Genomic DNA, 15,841 nt, shown 5'->3' with positions numbered 1-15,841 from the left:
GAGACGGAGCGTTGTCTGCTTGAGTTCAGTTCTCAGGAAAAAGTTGAAAACGACAGAAGTGGCTTTCTTATGTGTAGGCTGCTGCATTCCAACAGGCAAACCAGCTGTAGACATATCACAATGTAAGCCAGCAATTCCATTGTAAATGGCTTACCTGCTCGGCCGTGGGTTGTTGCCATACACACTCCCATAACAGCTAGCATAAGAGGATTGAGACAGCGTATCATAATCAGGAAGCCCCAGTGCAATCGGATTCCGCCAGTTCCCAGAGGCATTTGTAGAAGATGCTAATGCAGAGGGGGAAAGAAAATAATGGTAGCAGTGACTAACTTGCCTAAGGATTCAAGCATGCTTTTCTTCTTCACATACTCAAAACACAGCCATTAGTTAGAGGCTGTTTTTAGACAGAGACAAATAAGTGGAAGACTGGAAGAATGTGGCTGGGGAAACCCAGCCAGATGGGCGGGGTACAAATAATAAATTATTATTATTATTATTATTATTATTATTATTATTATTATTATTTATATTGTAAACCACCCTTCGGATGAAGGGTGGTATAGGAATTTAACAAGCAATAATAAGAAATAGTAGAACCTCAAACTGTGAGCAATTGATGCAGTGCTACCAGAAAAGTATAGTCAGCTATTGCAATGAGTTCACAGAAGCACCACATAGATTCACTGGTGAGAATAACATGCTCAGTCAACTTGATTAGGGCAATGCACCTCCTTTTTATCTACCTTTAGATTTTAATCCAATCAAGTTACAAAGCAAATCACAGAAAACAATTGCTCTGCTTTTTATCTTTCACTACTTAGTTCTGCTTTAATTCATAATTTAGAAAAACGATAACACTGTATTCCCTTAGATTCCCTACCTCCACCATACATCTTCCTGAATATTCTAGATTTAACAAAAGTGATACTTATTAATGTTTTATTTTAACTTAAATTCAGTAACTCTGTTTGTATATATGGTAGGTTCTACTACAATAGTTGCATCTTTTTCTAATACACAAGTGCCCACATTTCTGTCATAAAATTACTCCCCCCTCCCCCCCAAGTTGTGTGAGGGTTTATCTATTATGACTTTTTGAGCTTTGTGTATTCAGACTGTTTCTTTCAATGGCTTAGGCAATTTTCAGCTTTGGGCAAGAAGTTCATGCACAGGTATCAACGCATTTTTAATTTTTGTATATCCCCAAAGCACAGATACTGGTTGAAAACCCAATATAAACCTTAATATTTGTCTTATTCTCTTATGTACTTGTCCCTTTGTGCAGTAATTTTTGGATGCGTTTGCTGCCACCTTTCATGAATAAAAATGTTTCATTAACTGCCTAGATCTTGCCACTATGAGAGGCAGGATGTTGAACTAGATGAGCCACCTATGAGCCAGTAGGCTTGTCCCCAGTTTCTTAACCTCCTGCACACTGTTGACACCCAATTACTTTGCAAACCAGCTTGACCATTCTTTCTCAAACCAGTTTAGCAAGGCTTCTACAAATTATTTTAGCTCAATCCAGAGCTCTGTCGTTCTTACGCAGCACCGCATCTACTCTGACACTGAGAAACAATATTATAATAATAATAATAATAATAAATTTTATTTATATCCCGCCCTCCCCAGCCGAAGCCGGGCTCAGGGCGGCTAACAACACTAAAATAGTGCAACATTATAAAAACATCAAAGAATTAATTAAAATCAAAATTGATGGCAACCATAAACTAAAGTATTGTAAAGATTGCCAAAGGAGGGAGTCAGGCTGCACCCTGACCAAAGGCCTGGTGGAACAGCTCTGTCTTGCAGGCCCTGCGGAAAGATGTCAAGTCCTGGAGGGCCCTTGTCTCTTGTGACAGAGCGTTCCACCAGGTTGGAGCCGCAGCCGAAAAAGCCCTGGCTCTAGTTGAGGCCAGCCTAACCTCTCTGAGGCCTGGGACCTTCAAGATGTTTTTATTTGAAGACCGTAAGTTCCTCTGTGGGGCATACCAGGAGAGGCGGTCCCGTAGATACGAGGGTCCTAGGCCGTATAGGGCTTTGAAGGTTAAAACCAGCACCTTAAACCTGATCCTGTACTCCACCGGGAGCCAGTGCAGCTGGTATAGCACCGGATGAATGTGATCCCGCAGCGAAGACCCCGTAAGGAGTCTCGCTGCGGCATTCTGCACCCGCTGGAGTTTCTGGGTCAGTCTCAGGGGCAGCCCCACGTAGAGCGAGTTACAATAATCCAGTCTGGAGGTGACCGTCGCGTGGATCACAGTGGCTAGGTCAGGGCGAGAGAGGTAAGGAGCCAACTGCTTAGCTTGGCGGAGATGAAAAAATGCCGCCTTTGTTATAGCTGCAATCTGCGCCTCCATGGAGAGGGAGGTATCGAAGATTACACCCAAACTCTTAACGGACGGTGCTGGCACTAATTGCACCCCCGCAAGAGATGGGAGTTGCCCCCTCAATCCCATATCGTCCCGTCCCAGCCAGAGGACCTCTGTCTTCGAAGGATTTAACTTCAACCGGCTCCCACGTAACCATCCAGCCACAGCCTCCAAGCATCTGATCAGTGTGTCTGGGGCCAAACATTAAAGAAATGTTTCCCATTAAATGTTTTATGTAAATAATGAATAAGCAACAGTAGCTAGGATTGAATTTAAACAAACACACACACACACACACACACACACACACACACACACACACTGTGCTCATGCACACAGATCATCTATTTGCACAAAGTAATTACAGAATGTGAGATTGGTCTAATACTCCGTCTTATGCAGTATTATGTATCTATTTACTATTCTCATTAAAAAAATTATATCCTGTCCTTTTCTTGTATTTAGGGTGGATTACGTAAAAGAAACTTCAATGGAATGCACTGGAAAACAGTAATAAAACCAGGGTAAGTGGGTGGACTCAACAGTTTAAAACAATACATACACCAGAAACTAAATATGTCTTAATCACCTATGAGCCTGTTCCACCCTGTTTGGCCTAGGCAGGCCTGTCTGCAGGCATGGTGTAATAACAGAGAAAACCTTGCTCCTGTGATTTCGCCAACCTAACCTCTGGCACAGAGCAGCAAAGCCTCCCTCTAGGTGGTACCAGGGGCAAGGGAGGGTTACATGGGAGCAGGTGTTCCTCAAGGTACACAGGCTGTTCACTGCTTTAAAGTTTTAGGCACCATGGCATGGACCTCCAAATCTACCTATTGATAGCTCCTTTCAAACAAGTGCAGTACGTTCCCTACTACTCAATATTCAAGGCATCTGCTTTCTGCACCAGATACATTTCCAGGTAGTCTCAAACAAAGAAATACCAATATGAAGTTCAAAATTCTGAAACCTCTCCATTTTGCACTAGTATTAAACAAACTGTACTTATTTTCATATCCAGTTTTTTTTTTTAAAAATATCCCAATAGTTATTCCTGCTTCCAAAAGCTGATCAACTGGAGAATACTTCCCCCTCACAGCCTGTGCTGCTCATTGCATGAATCAACAAGGCAAGACTAGAAGCATTTGCTCCAGAGGCACCAGCAATCTGAGTCTCTGGGCTTTATCTCTGCTACCTGATCCAAAGCCCTGTAAACGTGCCAACGAACACAGGGAGTTTTTATGTGAGCAGGCCTTCCTATTTACCAGAATGGAGGAGGCGTTCATTGTGTGTGATGAAAGGAATTCAGTTTAGCTATGGATGTGTTAAGTTGTTACAGTCAGGGGGTCCCTGGTTGTGGCGGTACACCTCATACACCCATGAGCAATTGCTAAGCTCCAGAGCCCACGATATGCGTGAAGTTGCAGAGGCACAAAATGGAGAGTTACCTGAAGAGAAAGATGATGCGCGGCTGCTGGGACAACAGGGGACCTGCAATCCAGCAAAGCCCAGGCTTCTCTGTGACCCTCTGTCGGCGTCAAAGCCTGCCTGCAGGCCATGAGCCTGGTCTTTGTGCCCAGAGGCACGCTGGTACCAGCCGCGAAGGTGCTCTGCTACTAAGGCCTTGTGAATGTTTTTGGTGATGTGTTCCGATTTCACGGACGGCTTCCGCGGCAGGCGAAGGGTGGCGTACGGGTTGTGCGGCACTCTCTCCATCTCGTCCTCGTGGAAAGACCTGAAATCCCGATAACGGCGCTCGTGTCCGTAGTGTGCCGATGAACGGTAGGAAGGGTTAACCGTGTACTGGCCTTCCGTGCCATTTTCATACACGTAGCCGCTATTGTAATACACATCGCACTCCGTGTAAGGGGCGTAGCCGGGAATGTAGCAGGTGACCGACGGCTGCTCATGGCTTTTTGGGTAGCCGCCATTGCGGACGTCCTTCTGGGCAAGGTTTGGCATGCTTCCCGAATTTGCAGCAGAAATGTTCTGCTTCTTGGTCCATCTCCTGTTTCTTGTACGGTTGTCCAGAGTCTGGGTTGTATAGCAGGGGCTTGGGGTTGAGGTCACATAGTATTCCGCACTGGACTGGCTGGTGTAGGAAGACCCATCATCTAGGATTTCTGTACTGCTGCTTCTCGGAGATTTTGAAAGGGTGAACACTGGCTTTTCGCTGGCAGTCTCAGACAGCAAGTTGGTTTGGGACTCTAAGCTGCCCCTCCGCTGCCTGCAGTGCTGGGGGGATACATCCGGCCTGAGAAAGCAGAAAATAGCCTTTGTTACAAACATGGCATGCAGTTCTACCCAATAAGTAGCATAGGGCAAAGCTACAATACTTTGAATTACAGGAAATGTAGGCATTGGATTTAAGTAAAAAAACCATAAGAATAATGAAACAAGCTCTCTAAGGAGGCTGTGACGTCTTTTCCCGTGAAGTTTTTCATGGGAAGTCCAGGCAGGAATCTAACAGGGATATAAAATATCACAAATGTAATGGGAGGTTGGAATAGTTCATATTTCGTGGTTGCAGTCTACTCCACAAGAGTCTCAAATATCTACGTGCTATGCTAGGATTTCATGTATAATTGTTGGCATTCGTCTGTCTCGGGAGACAATGGAAGAGTGTAAACCTTGGAGAGTTACAGTGCCTGCTGCGGCTGTAGAGACTGATACGGTGTCACAGGGCTAACCAGTGTTTCCCAAACTTTTCAGTACTTCCTGCGACAACGTTTATCTGATTCAGAACATCTGTACTATTCAAACACTTGTTGCAAAAAAGAAAATGAAGGAAGATAAAGCAGCAAAGGAAGCTGAGCAACATTTGAGTTCCACTGAATAATTTCAAGCAAAGCTTGTAATTCCTTCAGTTCCAAGGATACTTAAGAACGTCTAACATTCCTCTGGATAACATCCATCAGGTTAGGGAAATCTGGGGAAGCTCCCTCAGCCTTCAAGAGATGTAGGAGCTTGGTTTACTGTTGTTGATTGAATGCAAATATATAGAGGACCAGCAATAACTTACTTCTAGAGGTAAGCAGCTTTTGGGAAATTTTAGGGAAGCTTTTAATGTTTAATAGGTTATTGTATTTTAATATTCTGTTGGAAGCCGCCCAGAGTGGCTGGAGAAACCCAGACAGATGGGCGGGGTATAAATAATATATTATTATTATTAATTATTATTATTATTATTATTAATGCACCCAACATCTCAAGCTTTCAAAGGAGTACTATGGCAGACACACCCATGATTTTATCCATTATTTTATGATATGCCTCTTATCATAAAGAAAGATCATGGATGAGCTAATTCTTTTCTGTTGGAAATGCTTTCTGGGGGAAAGAAAGAAGAAAACCAGCTTACTGTAAATGAGTGCTACTATACGCATTGCGTGTGAGAACTGGTGTTGTGGGCATACTTCTTCCACCACGGTGCTGCCTCTCCACTGTTCTGTACGGGCTGCTGTGTGTTGACAAGGGGTCTCTGTGATTATAAATAGAGGAATCCAATATGTGGCCACCATCCCAATATCTTCAATAAAATGCAAAGCAGAACAGCATTCGCGTTACTCGCCGACAGATTGAAAGCAGAAGATTTGAAAAACACAGGAAAGATAGTATATAAAGCAAGCACAAAGTTCACGCAGGAAAGCATCTTGCAGAATGGCTGGTATTTTGAGAGCTGCGAAAGTGGAACTTTTAAAAACGGGGAGGAAGAGAAAACGAACATAAAAGCAGAGGTGAAACCAGTTAACATAGCAGTCATGCTTTGTTGGGATGATGGTGCAAGCTCATGGAATACTAAGATACAATCTCAAGTGGCATAGAATGGATGAGGAGTGTAGAAGTTAGAAATAATGGTGAGGAATTCACACAAGTGGTTCTGCACATGTACTGAGGATCTCCAGCTTTCTCATTCCCACTGAAGGTCCTTATGCTTCATTAGAAGCAGCCTGGAAAGGTCACCTGGCTTGCTGTAGCAGCCTTTGAAGGGGCACAAAGGATTGCAGTGGTAAGAGAAGAGCTCAGAAAACCCTGGCCGTGGAGATGAAGGCTCTTGAAGTCCTACCTAGAGCCAGTAACTTGTTAAGCTTTTCTTGCAAGTTCCACAAGTCCAGCCACTTTTTGTTTAACCTAGCTCCCCTACTGAATAATCTCAAATGTTCAGTGTTGCATGCAAACAAATGTGTCTTCAGTTCACGGATGAAAGGAAGTTCAGCCATGAGAATCGCTCAACGACAAGTGCCCCTCTCCCCCCCCAGAAATTGTGTTGCAAGTCATTTTGCATGCTTCTTTATTAAGAGGCAGAAAAGGTGATGGATGAGTAAATAAATAACAGCAGTATTTTAAAAATATCATCACCTCTGTAGAAAAACTAAGCAAATGTTTCTGAAGTTTTTGGCAATGTCAGAAATTCTGTACCTGGAGTGCCTGGATTCAAGAAGTTGCTCATTCATGGAGGACTTCCTGAGATGGATTCTCTCCACCCCAAGGGATTTGGGTGGTGGAGATTTTGGAGAAAGTGGCACAGAGTTTATTCTTTGGCCTGGCACAGCAAGAGAATCGCTACCTGCTTAAAAGAACAAGAACACATGGTTTAAAAACTTGGAAGGATGAGGAAGGCATGTTGGGTGAATCCCTAGCAATCGTCACATCCTTAATTAGAAGAATCTCTCCCTCAACCCTATCATTTTGCATGCTTTTCATTTTACAGAAAGTTAAATAATACAAAGGGAAAGAAGCAATACATAGTTGGAACAGGATTTAGTTGAATGTAAGGGCGAAGTCATGCACACTCCTGGCATATTTCATGAATTAATTTATTAAGATGTTAGCCTGCTAATGTCATGTTTTCATTAAAAAGGAAGACAGATTTATTACGCCTAAGCAAAATCCCAAGCCACAGGGTTGAATAATGTAGCATTTTAATACAGTGCACCAATGATAGAAACTCAGGTATAAGGGCTGATTTTTTTAGTATTCAACACTCATTCAGGTATTAAAGATTCATCCAGTCGTCTTTATAGATTTAGCAACTGAGTTTGCACAAAAGTCTGTTTCCTTAATAACTGTGATTGAGAACTGATGGAGACTCAGAGTTATATACTCACAGGACTTCCTTATGTAATGCTAATCTAGGATAGTGATTGGGAGGTCAAACAGAACATCAGGAACATAGGAAATTCCATTATTGCAAGTCAGACTATTGGTCAATCAAGCTCAGTATTGCCTACAGCAACAGACAGTACCAGCTCTCTAGAAGATTTTCCCAGACTACTTGGAGATATTCGGGACTGAACTGGATTCCTGTTGAGTTACAGGACTTCCCTAGTACTCTGGACTTACTTTCTGTCACATTTTGACCTGTTATAGCAAAAACTTTCCGAGGTTTGAAAGCAGCACATTCAGACCACATGTTCGAAATATCTGTCCCACAAACATATTTAAGCCCCCAAAACTTTGGAATCAACTTTGGAATTCCTGAGGCTGAATGGGATCAGTATTGTATCTAATGAGACACCAGCAGACGTTTCTTGTGCACACATTTGGAAGTATACATTGAGATGTAAAGCAATAATCATAGATAAACAGATTCATGGAACGAGCCCTGTGAAGGAGGAGCAAAGTTTTCTATTTATATAGGTGTATGCCTGGAACTCTATATCACTTTGGAAAGGGAATGGTTCATGCAGAGCAGCTGGTTGTACTATTTCATGAAGAGACAGTTGCATTTTCATTCAGTCTCAAAGAGCATAACAGCTGTGACGAGTCAACTGGGGATAGGGGGGCTGTGCAGGAGAGCTAGTTATCTCCCCACCTCATGTGGTCTATACATTTCTCCCAATTCCCAGAGTGGCTTAACAATCAACCTCTCTTCCCAGGGAACTCTGGGAATTGTAACTCTGTGAGGGGAATAACTTTCAGCACCCTTTCCAAACTACAGAGGCCAGGATTCTTTGGGTGAAGCCATGACTGTTTAAAGTGGTATGATACTGCTTCAATTGTAAGTTGTGGCCAGAGAGAGCGAGAGCAAAAGCCAAGTCCTTAGTTGTGGCTTCCCAACTCTGGAGCACTCTCCCCTAGAGACTTCCTGACACTGTTGTCTTCACTCTTTTTTATTTGCCCAGGCTTTGAAGCTGCAATGGAAGCTTTTTATTAGCTTTTCCTTATTTATTCTTTCACTGACTACATCCTATCTGTTGCTTTCCTTGTTGTTTGTGCTCTCCCCCCCAATATATATATATATTTATTTCATGGCTAGATGCCCAGGGAGCAAGCTTTTCTAAAAGTTTACAGGGCACAGATCTCCTCCTCTTAAGTGGAAATATTTATTATTATTATTAAAAAGAGCACTACTGTTTTATTAGCTGGACAATCTAAAACATGCTATGCCTGAGCTCCAAGTGTGAACACTTTTGCAAAGAAAAAAGAAAAGCTGAGGACTAAGTCCTCTTCTTGATGACTCAGAAGAAGCAAGATCAGATATGGCAGTGTGTTAAAAAGGGAGTCATCTAGGTCATTCCATTATTGGCGGAACCACAGCCAATTGGGACTGCCCAATCAGAAAAGGCTTGCCGCATCAAAGCTATGGAACAATTCGCACTGTAGGAGTTTGAGCACTAAAGTTACAGGTTATCTGTCTAAGCAATAATGAATGGGAAGGGAGGGACGGAGGGTGTTTCTAGACAGCTAATGACTAGATGAAGGAGTATGGCTAACCCTGCCTGTTGTCAGCTGGCAGGAAACACACAACCCAGATGTCACTATGGCAATTAAATAAATCATGGGAATCCTGAAAAAATATATATAAAAAAGGATAATAAGCACTTGTTTGTGTGTTAAACAGGGAGCTATATCTCTCAAGGAGGTTGAGAGATTGCATTAGCATGCCAGATTTCTTCTTATTCTCAACAAATTAGCAGTTAAGTCCTTTTCAGAAAATGGGTCAAGGTTAGCTCAGGATCACCATAAACTTTGCTGTTCAGTGCAATGTTCACAGGATATCATGGGTTTCAATCTTAGGCAACAGTAATGGTGGCAGTGATAGAGGAAGAGGGGGAAAATAGGGTTGCCATACATCCAGAATTTCCTGGACATAGCTGGTATTCAGCCCTTGTAAACAGCACCAGGGAGGAAAGCGCTGAAATGTCCAGGAAAATCTAGACGTATGGCAGCCCATATTGGAAGTGTAGATTTTGGCAAATTTCATTATAAATAGCTCCAAAAGTCTTCTTTTGAGATTTTGCAAAAAAAAAAAAAAAAAAAAAGAAAGGTCAACACCCCTAGATGACGCCCAAGTATGTGCATATTTGTAATTATTCTGCTGGACAGTGAATGTGTATATTTATTGCAAATGTTCAAGGTGGGGGTGGGGGGCAGAGATGAAATGGGCAAAAAAGTGTGTCTCTCTTTGCAATGGCGAAGTGGCCAGCTGGGAGTATCCCTCATGGGAGGGATAAACCAACTTCAGTAAACTTTGCTGGCTGCCCGAGTCTTATGTGCTAATCCAGCGTTATGTACAGCCATTACCTTCCTGTTTCTCTAGGTCAGGGATGGTGAGTCTGTGGTCCTCCAGATGTTACTGGTCTACAACTTCCACCATCCCTGACCATTGATCATGCTGGCTGGGGCTGTTGGAGACCAACAACCACTGGTGGGGCACAGGTTCCCCACTCCTGCTCTTAAAGAAAAGGAACATACAGAAATACTCATAGACCCTCATGCTGCCTTTAGAAATAAGGCTCTGTACAATACATTCCAGTCATGGGCTGTTGCAGGGGGAATAGCCAGTTCCCTAAGAATACACAGTGTAAAATTAGGGAGCTGGGACATTCCCAACTTTGCTGTGTTTTATCCGCTTGTGTTGAAAAGCAAAAGCCACATACCATCTTCAAATGTTGTTGTGTCAGACAAAGAGCTGCTCTCAGAAGGGATGATTTCATCTAGGGGGGAAAGAAAAGAAAAAGGCTTAAAAAAAGACAAATGTTGCAATCTGGAATATTAAACACAGGGCACAGTCATTGGGTTCACTCACTCAGGTTTGTGTGTATTTACAGGTTCTGATATAACGATCAACCAAATTAGCAATGGGAGTACTAAGAACAAACACATAAATACAGCCCCACAACTGAAAAACAACCAGGAAAAAATAGAATCCAGAACTGCCTTTTGATAGCAGGTGTGTTGGTTACTTCAGAAAAATCAGCATCTCTAGCGTAGTCAGAGAATCTAACTAGTCTCAGATTCTGTGAAGAATAATGCCAAACAAATCAGCTGTTGGCAATGTTTAAATTTCTTCTCTATATTACAATAGCGTCCATTGATGCTGGGCCACACGCATAACATTTGCTGCACTCTGCACAAATGTTCACCACTATGAAATGCACAGGAGTCATACCAGAGCCTTTTACCATCACCCAGGATGTGCCAGCAGACAGCCCAGCACAAGCAAGACCAACAAAACTTTGGCTATGGCTGCCAAATACATTTGATCTATCCACAACTGTGTTTTCTGTTGAGCAGCTCCAGAAAGACACAGCTGCAACAGATTCATTGCTGAACCAGAAAGCTAAATCGGCAAACTTTCCAAAAGAACTATTCACCTCTTTTTACACTGGCAGATTTCAGAAGGATGAGGTGGCAACCAGCAGCCACACAAGCTGCTTGCAGAGTGTTTGGAAGAGCACTTGGCAGAAACTGATGGAGAACATTGCTGATCTCTTACAAGGCTAACTAGTCATTGCCCACAATGAGAAAAGACAGGCAATGAACTTGAGAAATGGCAGACACTACCTGCTGTAGGCCAAGTTTTTTCTTTGTCTAGGAAACAGCATGTTAAATAATAATGGTAAACAGAAATTAATAAAATAATTGCAAATCAGAACTTAATAATAAAAAACAGGATATTTTTCAACATGTTAAGGCAGCCACGAGTGTCCCAAATTCTGCAATCCTTTTCTTTTGACACTCAAAATCAATCCTCTGGTTCCTCATGACTGTAAACAAGTGCTGAAATACAACCAGGCTTGCTTACTCTGTCTTCTTTCCATGAACTTCTATACACAAAGCTCTTTCTCTCTCCTCTCTCTCTATTATGCGTATTTTGTCCCCTTTAGCTTTTTGCCTTGATGCATCATTCTGTTCCCGTGTCTTTGTTCAAAGCAGTCCTCAAAAAAAACTTTCATCATCCTCACTTTGTTCTTTGAAGTAGGGAAGAATATTTTGTGATACCCAAGATCCCAATTCTAAGAGACATCTTATTTTCTTACAAACAACACTTCTAAGATAAGGGTATATATTCTAAATTCATCCTCTCTCACGTGTAAACACTGGGGGTTGCAATGGCAGCACCCAACCCATTCTAAACTAGCCTAGAAGGAACTTCCTGTCTTGCTACTTACACCATTTTATTGAATCATAGGACTCTTAAGTGCAAAGGCAAGCATCAGGATAATCTATAGTAATGGACGCCAATTATTACTCTTTGTGTCATTATCATATCCCTTGATATTTCCCCCTTTACCCTGATGATAACAACACTGTGATTTTTGCATTCCTGAACATTTTGCAAGGAATTATTTTTCAGTGATCTCATGTTTAAACAATGGAGGTTACAACTGCATTGCTTAGGCCACTTTAGCACAGAAGGGAGTTCCTAGTTTGTAATCACCTTGTCATATCCTTTTATTAGTGTTTCCCCAAACACAGCATGGTAATGGGCATTTCCAAAAGCGTTTTTTCTTCTTCTCCATCTCTCCCCTTGCCACAATCCTATGTGACATTACATACAAAGGGTGAAGTACAAACTCTTAGCTTTAAAATCAGAGATGAGAGGATGCCAACAGCATGCCAGAAACCATACTGATGTCAGATAAGCAAGTTGTGCAGGCCTGCTGGACAAATAACATGGTTCAGTTGCAAGTCAGCGTGAAACTGCTAGTCAACTACAGTGCAGAATACAGAAGGAACTGGCTTTCATTGGCAGGCAACCAACATTGAAACTGACCCATGGCTTGGCCCCCATGCCTATTGTCCAGCTTTTGCTCCCAGCAACTAGCACCTTTTCGGCTTTCCTTGGCTTGATTAAAGAGTCCATTTTGGTATCCAGCCATTTTCTCCCCATGAAGGTGCCATAATCACCATCACCCTAATCCTCTTAATCTTCAATTTGATAAACTGTGCTAAATTGTACTCTTCATGCTCCTGCCTGATCCGGTTTGTTTCTCAATGCCTGAGTCATTTCAGGGAGCTCTCCTCTGTACATTTCAGTGCCATTTCAAAATGCAGGAACCACCTCTGGACCAACCACTCAGGCCCATGTATTCTCCTGCATTCATCCTCCCACATGTCTGCCCAGCACATAGGTGTTGATGGCTAGGTGAAACAAATGGCTCTGCATCAGTTCCCAGGGCAGCCTGGGGTAATATGCCTGAATGGAAGGGGCCATCAGGATGCCATCCATACTCAAACCAGGCCACTTTTGTCTCGTAGATAAAATAGTGCAAGTGTGCCTAAAGCAGCCGTGCCAAATTCCTCTCGCCCCCACCCCATCCTATCAAAACAACAACAAACAAACCTATGGTCACGTAAAGCATACTCAAACACATGAGACGTAACCGGCTGTGTTCTTAGATAAATAAGGTATACTATTCATGTATCAAATCATAAATTTCAACGGAAGTAACTCATAAAGTTCAACAAACGAACAATCAGAAGACCCAGGGGATCAGATCATTCTCTAGTCAGTTCATGCATAAGGTCCATCCGTGTAATGGTGTCTATTCCACCTGTCTGTTCATAAGGTCCAAACAATCCACATGAAAGGTTGTTACAGTTCCACAGAATCCTTTCACAGAGTCTAAGACAAGGATTTCCAGAATATTGGCCTTGTTTCGCCATCCTGGGCTTCATCAGTAGTTAAAGCTCATGTGTGATATTACAGAACGGCTACTACTATGCCGTAAGATCCACTGTCCTGTAATATCACATATGAGCTGTAACTACTGATGAAACCCACGATGGCGAAACAAGAGAATGATCTGATCCACTGGGTCTTCTGCTTTGTTCGTTTGTTGAACTTTATGAGTTACTTCCATTGAAATTTATGATTTGATACATGAATAGTATACCTTATTTATCTAAGAACATAACTGGTTACATCTCATATGCCTCATCCTATGCCAGGAGGGTCAAGGGGCTGTAATAGTTTCCGAAGGAGGCAGGAAATCCCCACTGCACAAGAAGCATTCCTCTTGCTTTTCTCTGCAACCAACCCATTACTGTCCTCTGTTGACTTCTTAAAATTTTCAGTTCATTGAAAGGCACACAGGTAATACAATACTGAAGTCACGTTATTATCTACAGGTAATAAAAGATGCCCTGCCAGCTACTCACGGCTACATGAACATACATGCAGTTGTAAAAATGGCTGCTGTGCGTAGAAATGACGGCATGGTGGCACATCAAAGGGAAGCAGCTATAGGGCTAGTTGGAACAACTTGGTTTGGAAACTGAAGAGGCCTAATTTGGACTTCTCAAAAGCCATATTTGGGACTCAGGAGCTTCTTCTTCTTTTTTTAAGAGCCCCTGGGCAGACGATGACTGCTGTGCATCATCTAGCCAATATTTATTCACCCTGCTGTGCATTATACAACTGGCCCTAGATTGTCCCCTGTTCAGGGGGAGCAGCCTCCTCTAAAATCATCATTCCAGCTCTTAGAAAAAAGCAGTGTTTACAAGCACCTTACAATCCTCTTTCACAATGGGTCTCTTATATAGGCACTGTCTCATTACAACGTTGTTACTTTACAAACTCTTAAAGACAACTGACATATAAAACTATGCACGCTTCATTCTTGCTATCTTGCTGGGAATTCACAACCAGACACCATCTACACACACACCCCTTCCCCTTGCTGCCAACCTACACGTCTTAAGACCTAGCTTTAATTATGTGCTTGATTCATAATGCGCCCAGCATTAGCCAAGAGATCACACAACAATTTCTGCTAAAATCAGCATCCGATACTCAACAGAACAAGGTACCACACTAGTTTCGGCTGGGAGATGCCGCCAGCCCTTCGACATACAGCAATTCGTTGGTTTGCGTTCTCCCTCAAACATGTCAGCGCTTGTGCTGCACTTTGAGACTCTGTTCCCTTTTAACCACATCTTACATAAAACACGGCAGTCAGATTACAGGTAAGCTCCAGACTTTGCTGAACGCAGAGGCTCTAGTTTCTGCTGGGCAGGACTGCATCTTTGCCTGCCCTTGGTATCAAAACCATGTTTTTCTTCCACAAGAGAAAAACACACCCAACAAAAAGTACTTGAAAAACAGATTCTCTCTCCCCCACAACCTCCCCATCCTCATAAGAATGTTGTTAGATCTCTGTTACCTGGTAAGGTCAGGGTTGATTTCTGTGTAGGCTTCTTTCCACACTTAATCCTATACTCATTAATGGAATTTTCAATCTCCTGAAGCTTTTTCACTGCCTCTATGTACTCCTGTTTCCTCTTCTTCTTCACATTTTTGCATAGGTCTGGCTCACTGGAAAGTTTCTTCACGGCTTCCACCATCTTCTGCTGTATGAAAAAGTTGCTCTCCAGATTCTGCAGAGCTGGGTCCTATGGAGCCAAAATAAAGTAAAATAAAATCGGGATTTCCCACTTTGGAACCTGAATTTAAGCCAAGTCTTTGGACTTTTGAGGTTTGAACAACAAAAAAAAATTGACTTCAGGATGTGCAACAAAGAATAGGGAGGGCTTATAGACTCATCTGTATGTAGCACTGGGTGGCCTGATGTGGTAAGCCAGGGTATTTATAAAAGGCCAACATTTCACACCCGTTTTCAGAACATCTGCCAAAAGCTAAACACCAGACTCTCTCCATTGCCAGTAAAGCATTTGCATTGCTATGCTAAGGACAACCTGTTGCCAGGCTTCTCTAAAAAAGGGTTAGCAAGGTGTAAACATCAATATAATGATGCCCATAATGCTGGAAGCTTTATTACTCAGTGTTTGTAAACAATTATGAAGAGACCAGATGAAAGGAGGCACACACATATAAACCCCAAAGCACTCCTTATTATTTACTAGACAATTATGATTCAAAAGCATTCATGTTCATATATACAAACAAGGACCTCGGTTTATGGTATCCTCACATAAGGGAATGGGATCCTACTAACAGAGAGGTGTAAATAACCCATTAGCCACAAAAAAGTAAAAGCCAGCCAGCCTTCAGGGCAAGTTACTGTTTGAAATACAGAAGGATAAGGTGAAAACCAGAATACGTGGCATCTTTCTCTAAAAGAGAAAATCTGCTTCTGGCTTCCACAAGTTCTCCAAACAACACATATTTGTGACTTTGGCAACAGTGTTTCCATATGTTATATAAGAAGCATCAATCTGAGGCAAACAAGACCCAGAGAAGCTAAGCACTTGCCCAGGCAGCCTCTGCAGCCATCTCGCTA

At 42.5% G+C, this 15,841-nt stretch overlaps 1 protein-coding gene and 1 long non-coding RNA gene across 8 annotated transcripts in view; one reads left to right on the top strand and one right to left on the bottom strand.

Moving 5' to 3' along the window:
* LOC308471707 overlaps positions 1–15,841 on the top strand; it is an 86,654-nt gene that overhangs the window by 19,338 nt on the left and 51,475 nt on the right. The window contains exon 2 of the long non-coding RNA XR_013983105.1: positions 2,838–2,896. This is a non-coding gene — a long non-coding RNA (uncharacterized lncRNA). The remainder of the gene's footprint in view (positions 1–2,837; positions 2,897–15,841) is intronic.
* FRMD4B (FERM domain containing 4B) overlaps positions 34–15,841 on the bottom strand; it is a 240,086-nt gene continuing 224,278 nt past the window's right edge. Inside the window, exons 17-22 of one of the 7 annotated variants that reach the window (XM_080995682.1) lie at positions 14,765–14,993; positions 10,253–10,309; positions 6,789–6,936; positions 5,731–5,898; positions 3,818–4,623; positions 34–287 (exon numbers count right to left, since the gene is read on the bottom strand). In XM_080995682.1, the coding sequence (XP_080851808.1) occupies positions 151–287; positions 3,818–4,623; positions 5,731–5,898; positions 6,789–6,936; positions 10,253–10,309; positions 14,765–14,993 (1,545 nt within the window). In that variant the 3' untranslated portion in view covers positions 34–150. Of the gene's footprint in view, positions 288–3,817; positions 4,624–5,730; positions 5,899–6,788; positions 6,940–10,252; positions 10,310–14,764; positions 14,994–15,841 lie in introns of all 7 variants that reach the window. The other 6 variants (XM_080995681.1, XM_080995684.1, XM_080995683.1 and 3 more) reach the window with 6 other exon arrangements.

Source organism: Podarcis pityusensis (assembly GCF_964106645.2).
Source record: "Podarcis pityusensis genome assembly, chromosome: 2".
In the NCBI taxonomy this organism is placed as follows: Eukaryota; Metazoa; Chordata; class Lepidosauria; order Squamata; family Lacertidae; genus Podarcis; species Podarcis pityusensis.
The sequence above is the reverse complement of the archived record's forward strand: the minus strand, read 5'-3'. Positions and strand labels throughout refer to the sequence as shown.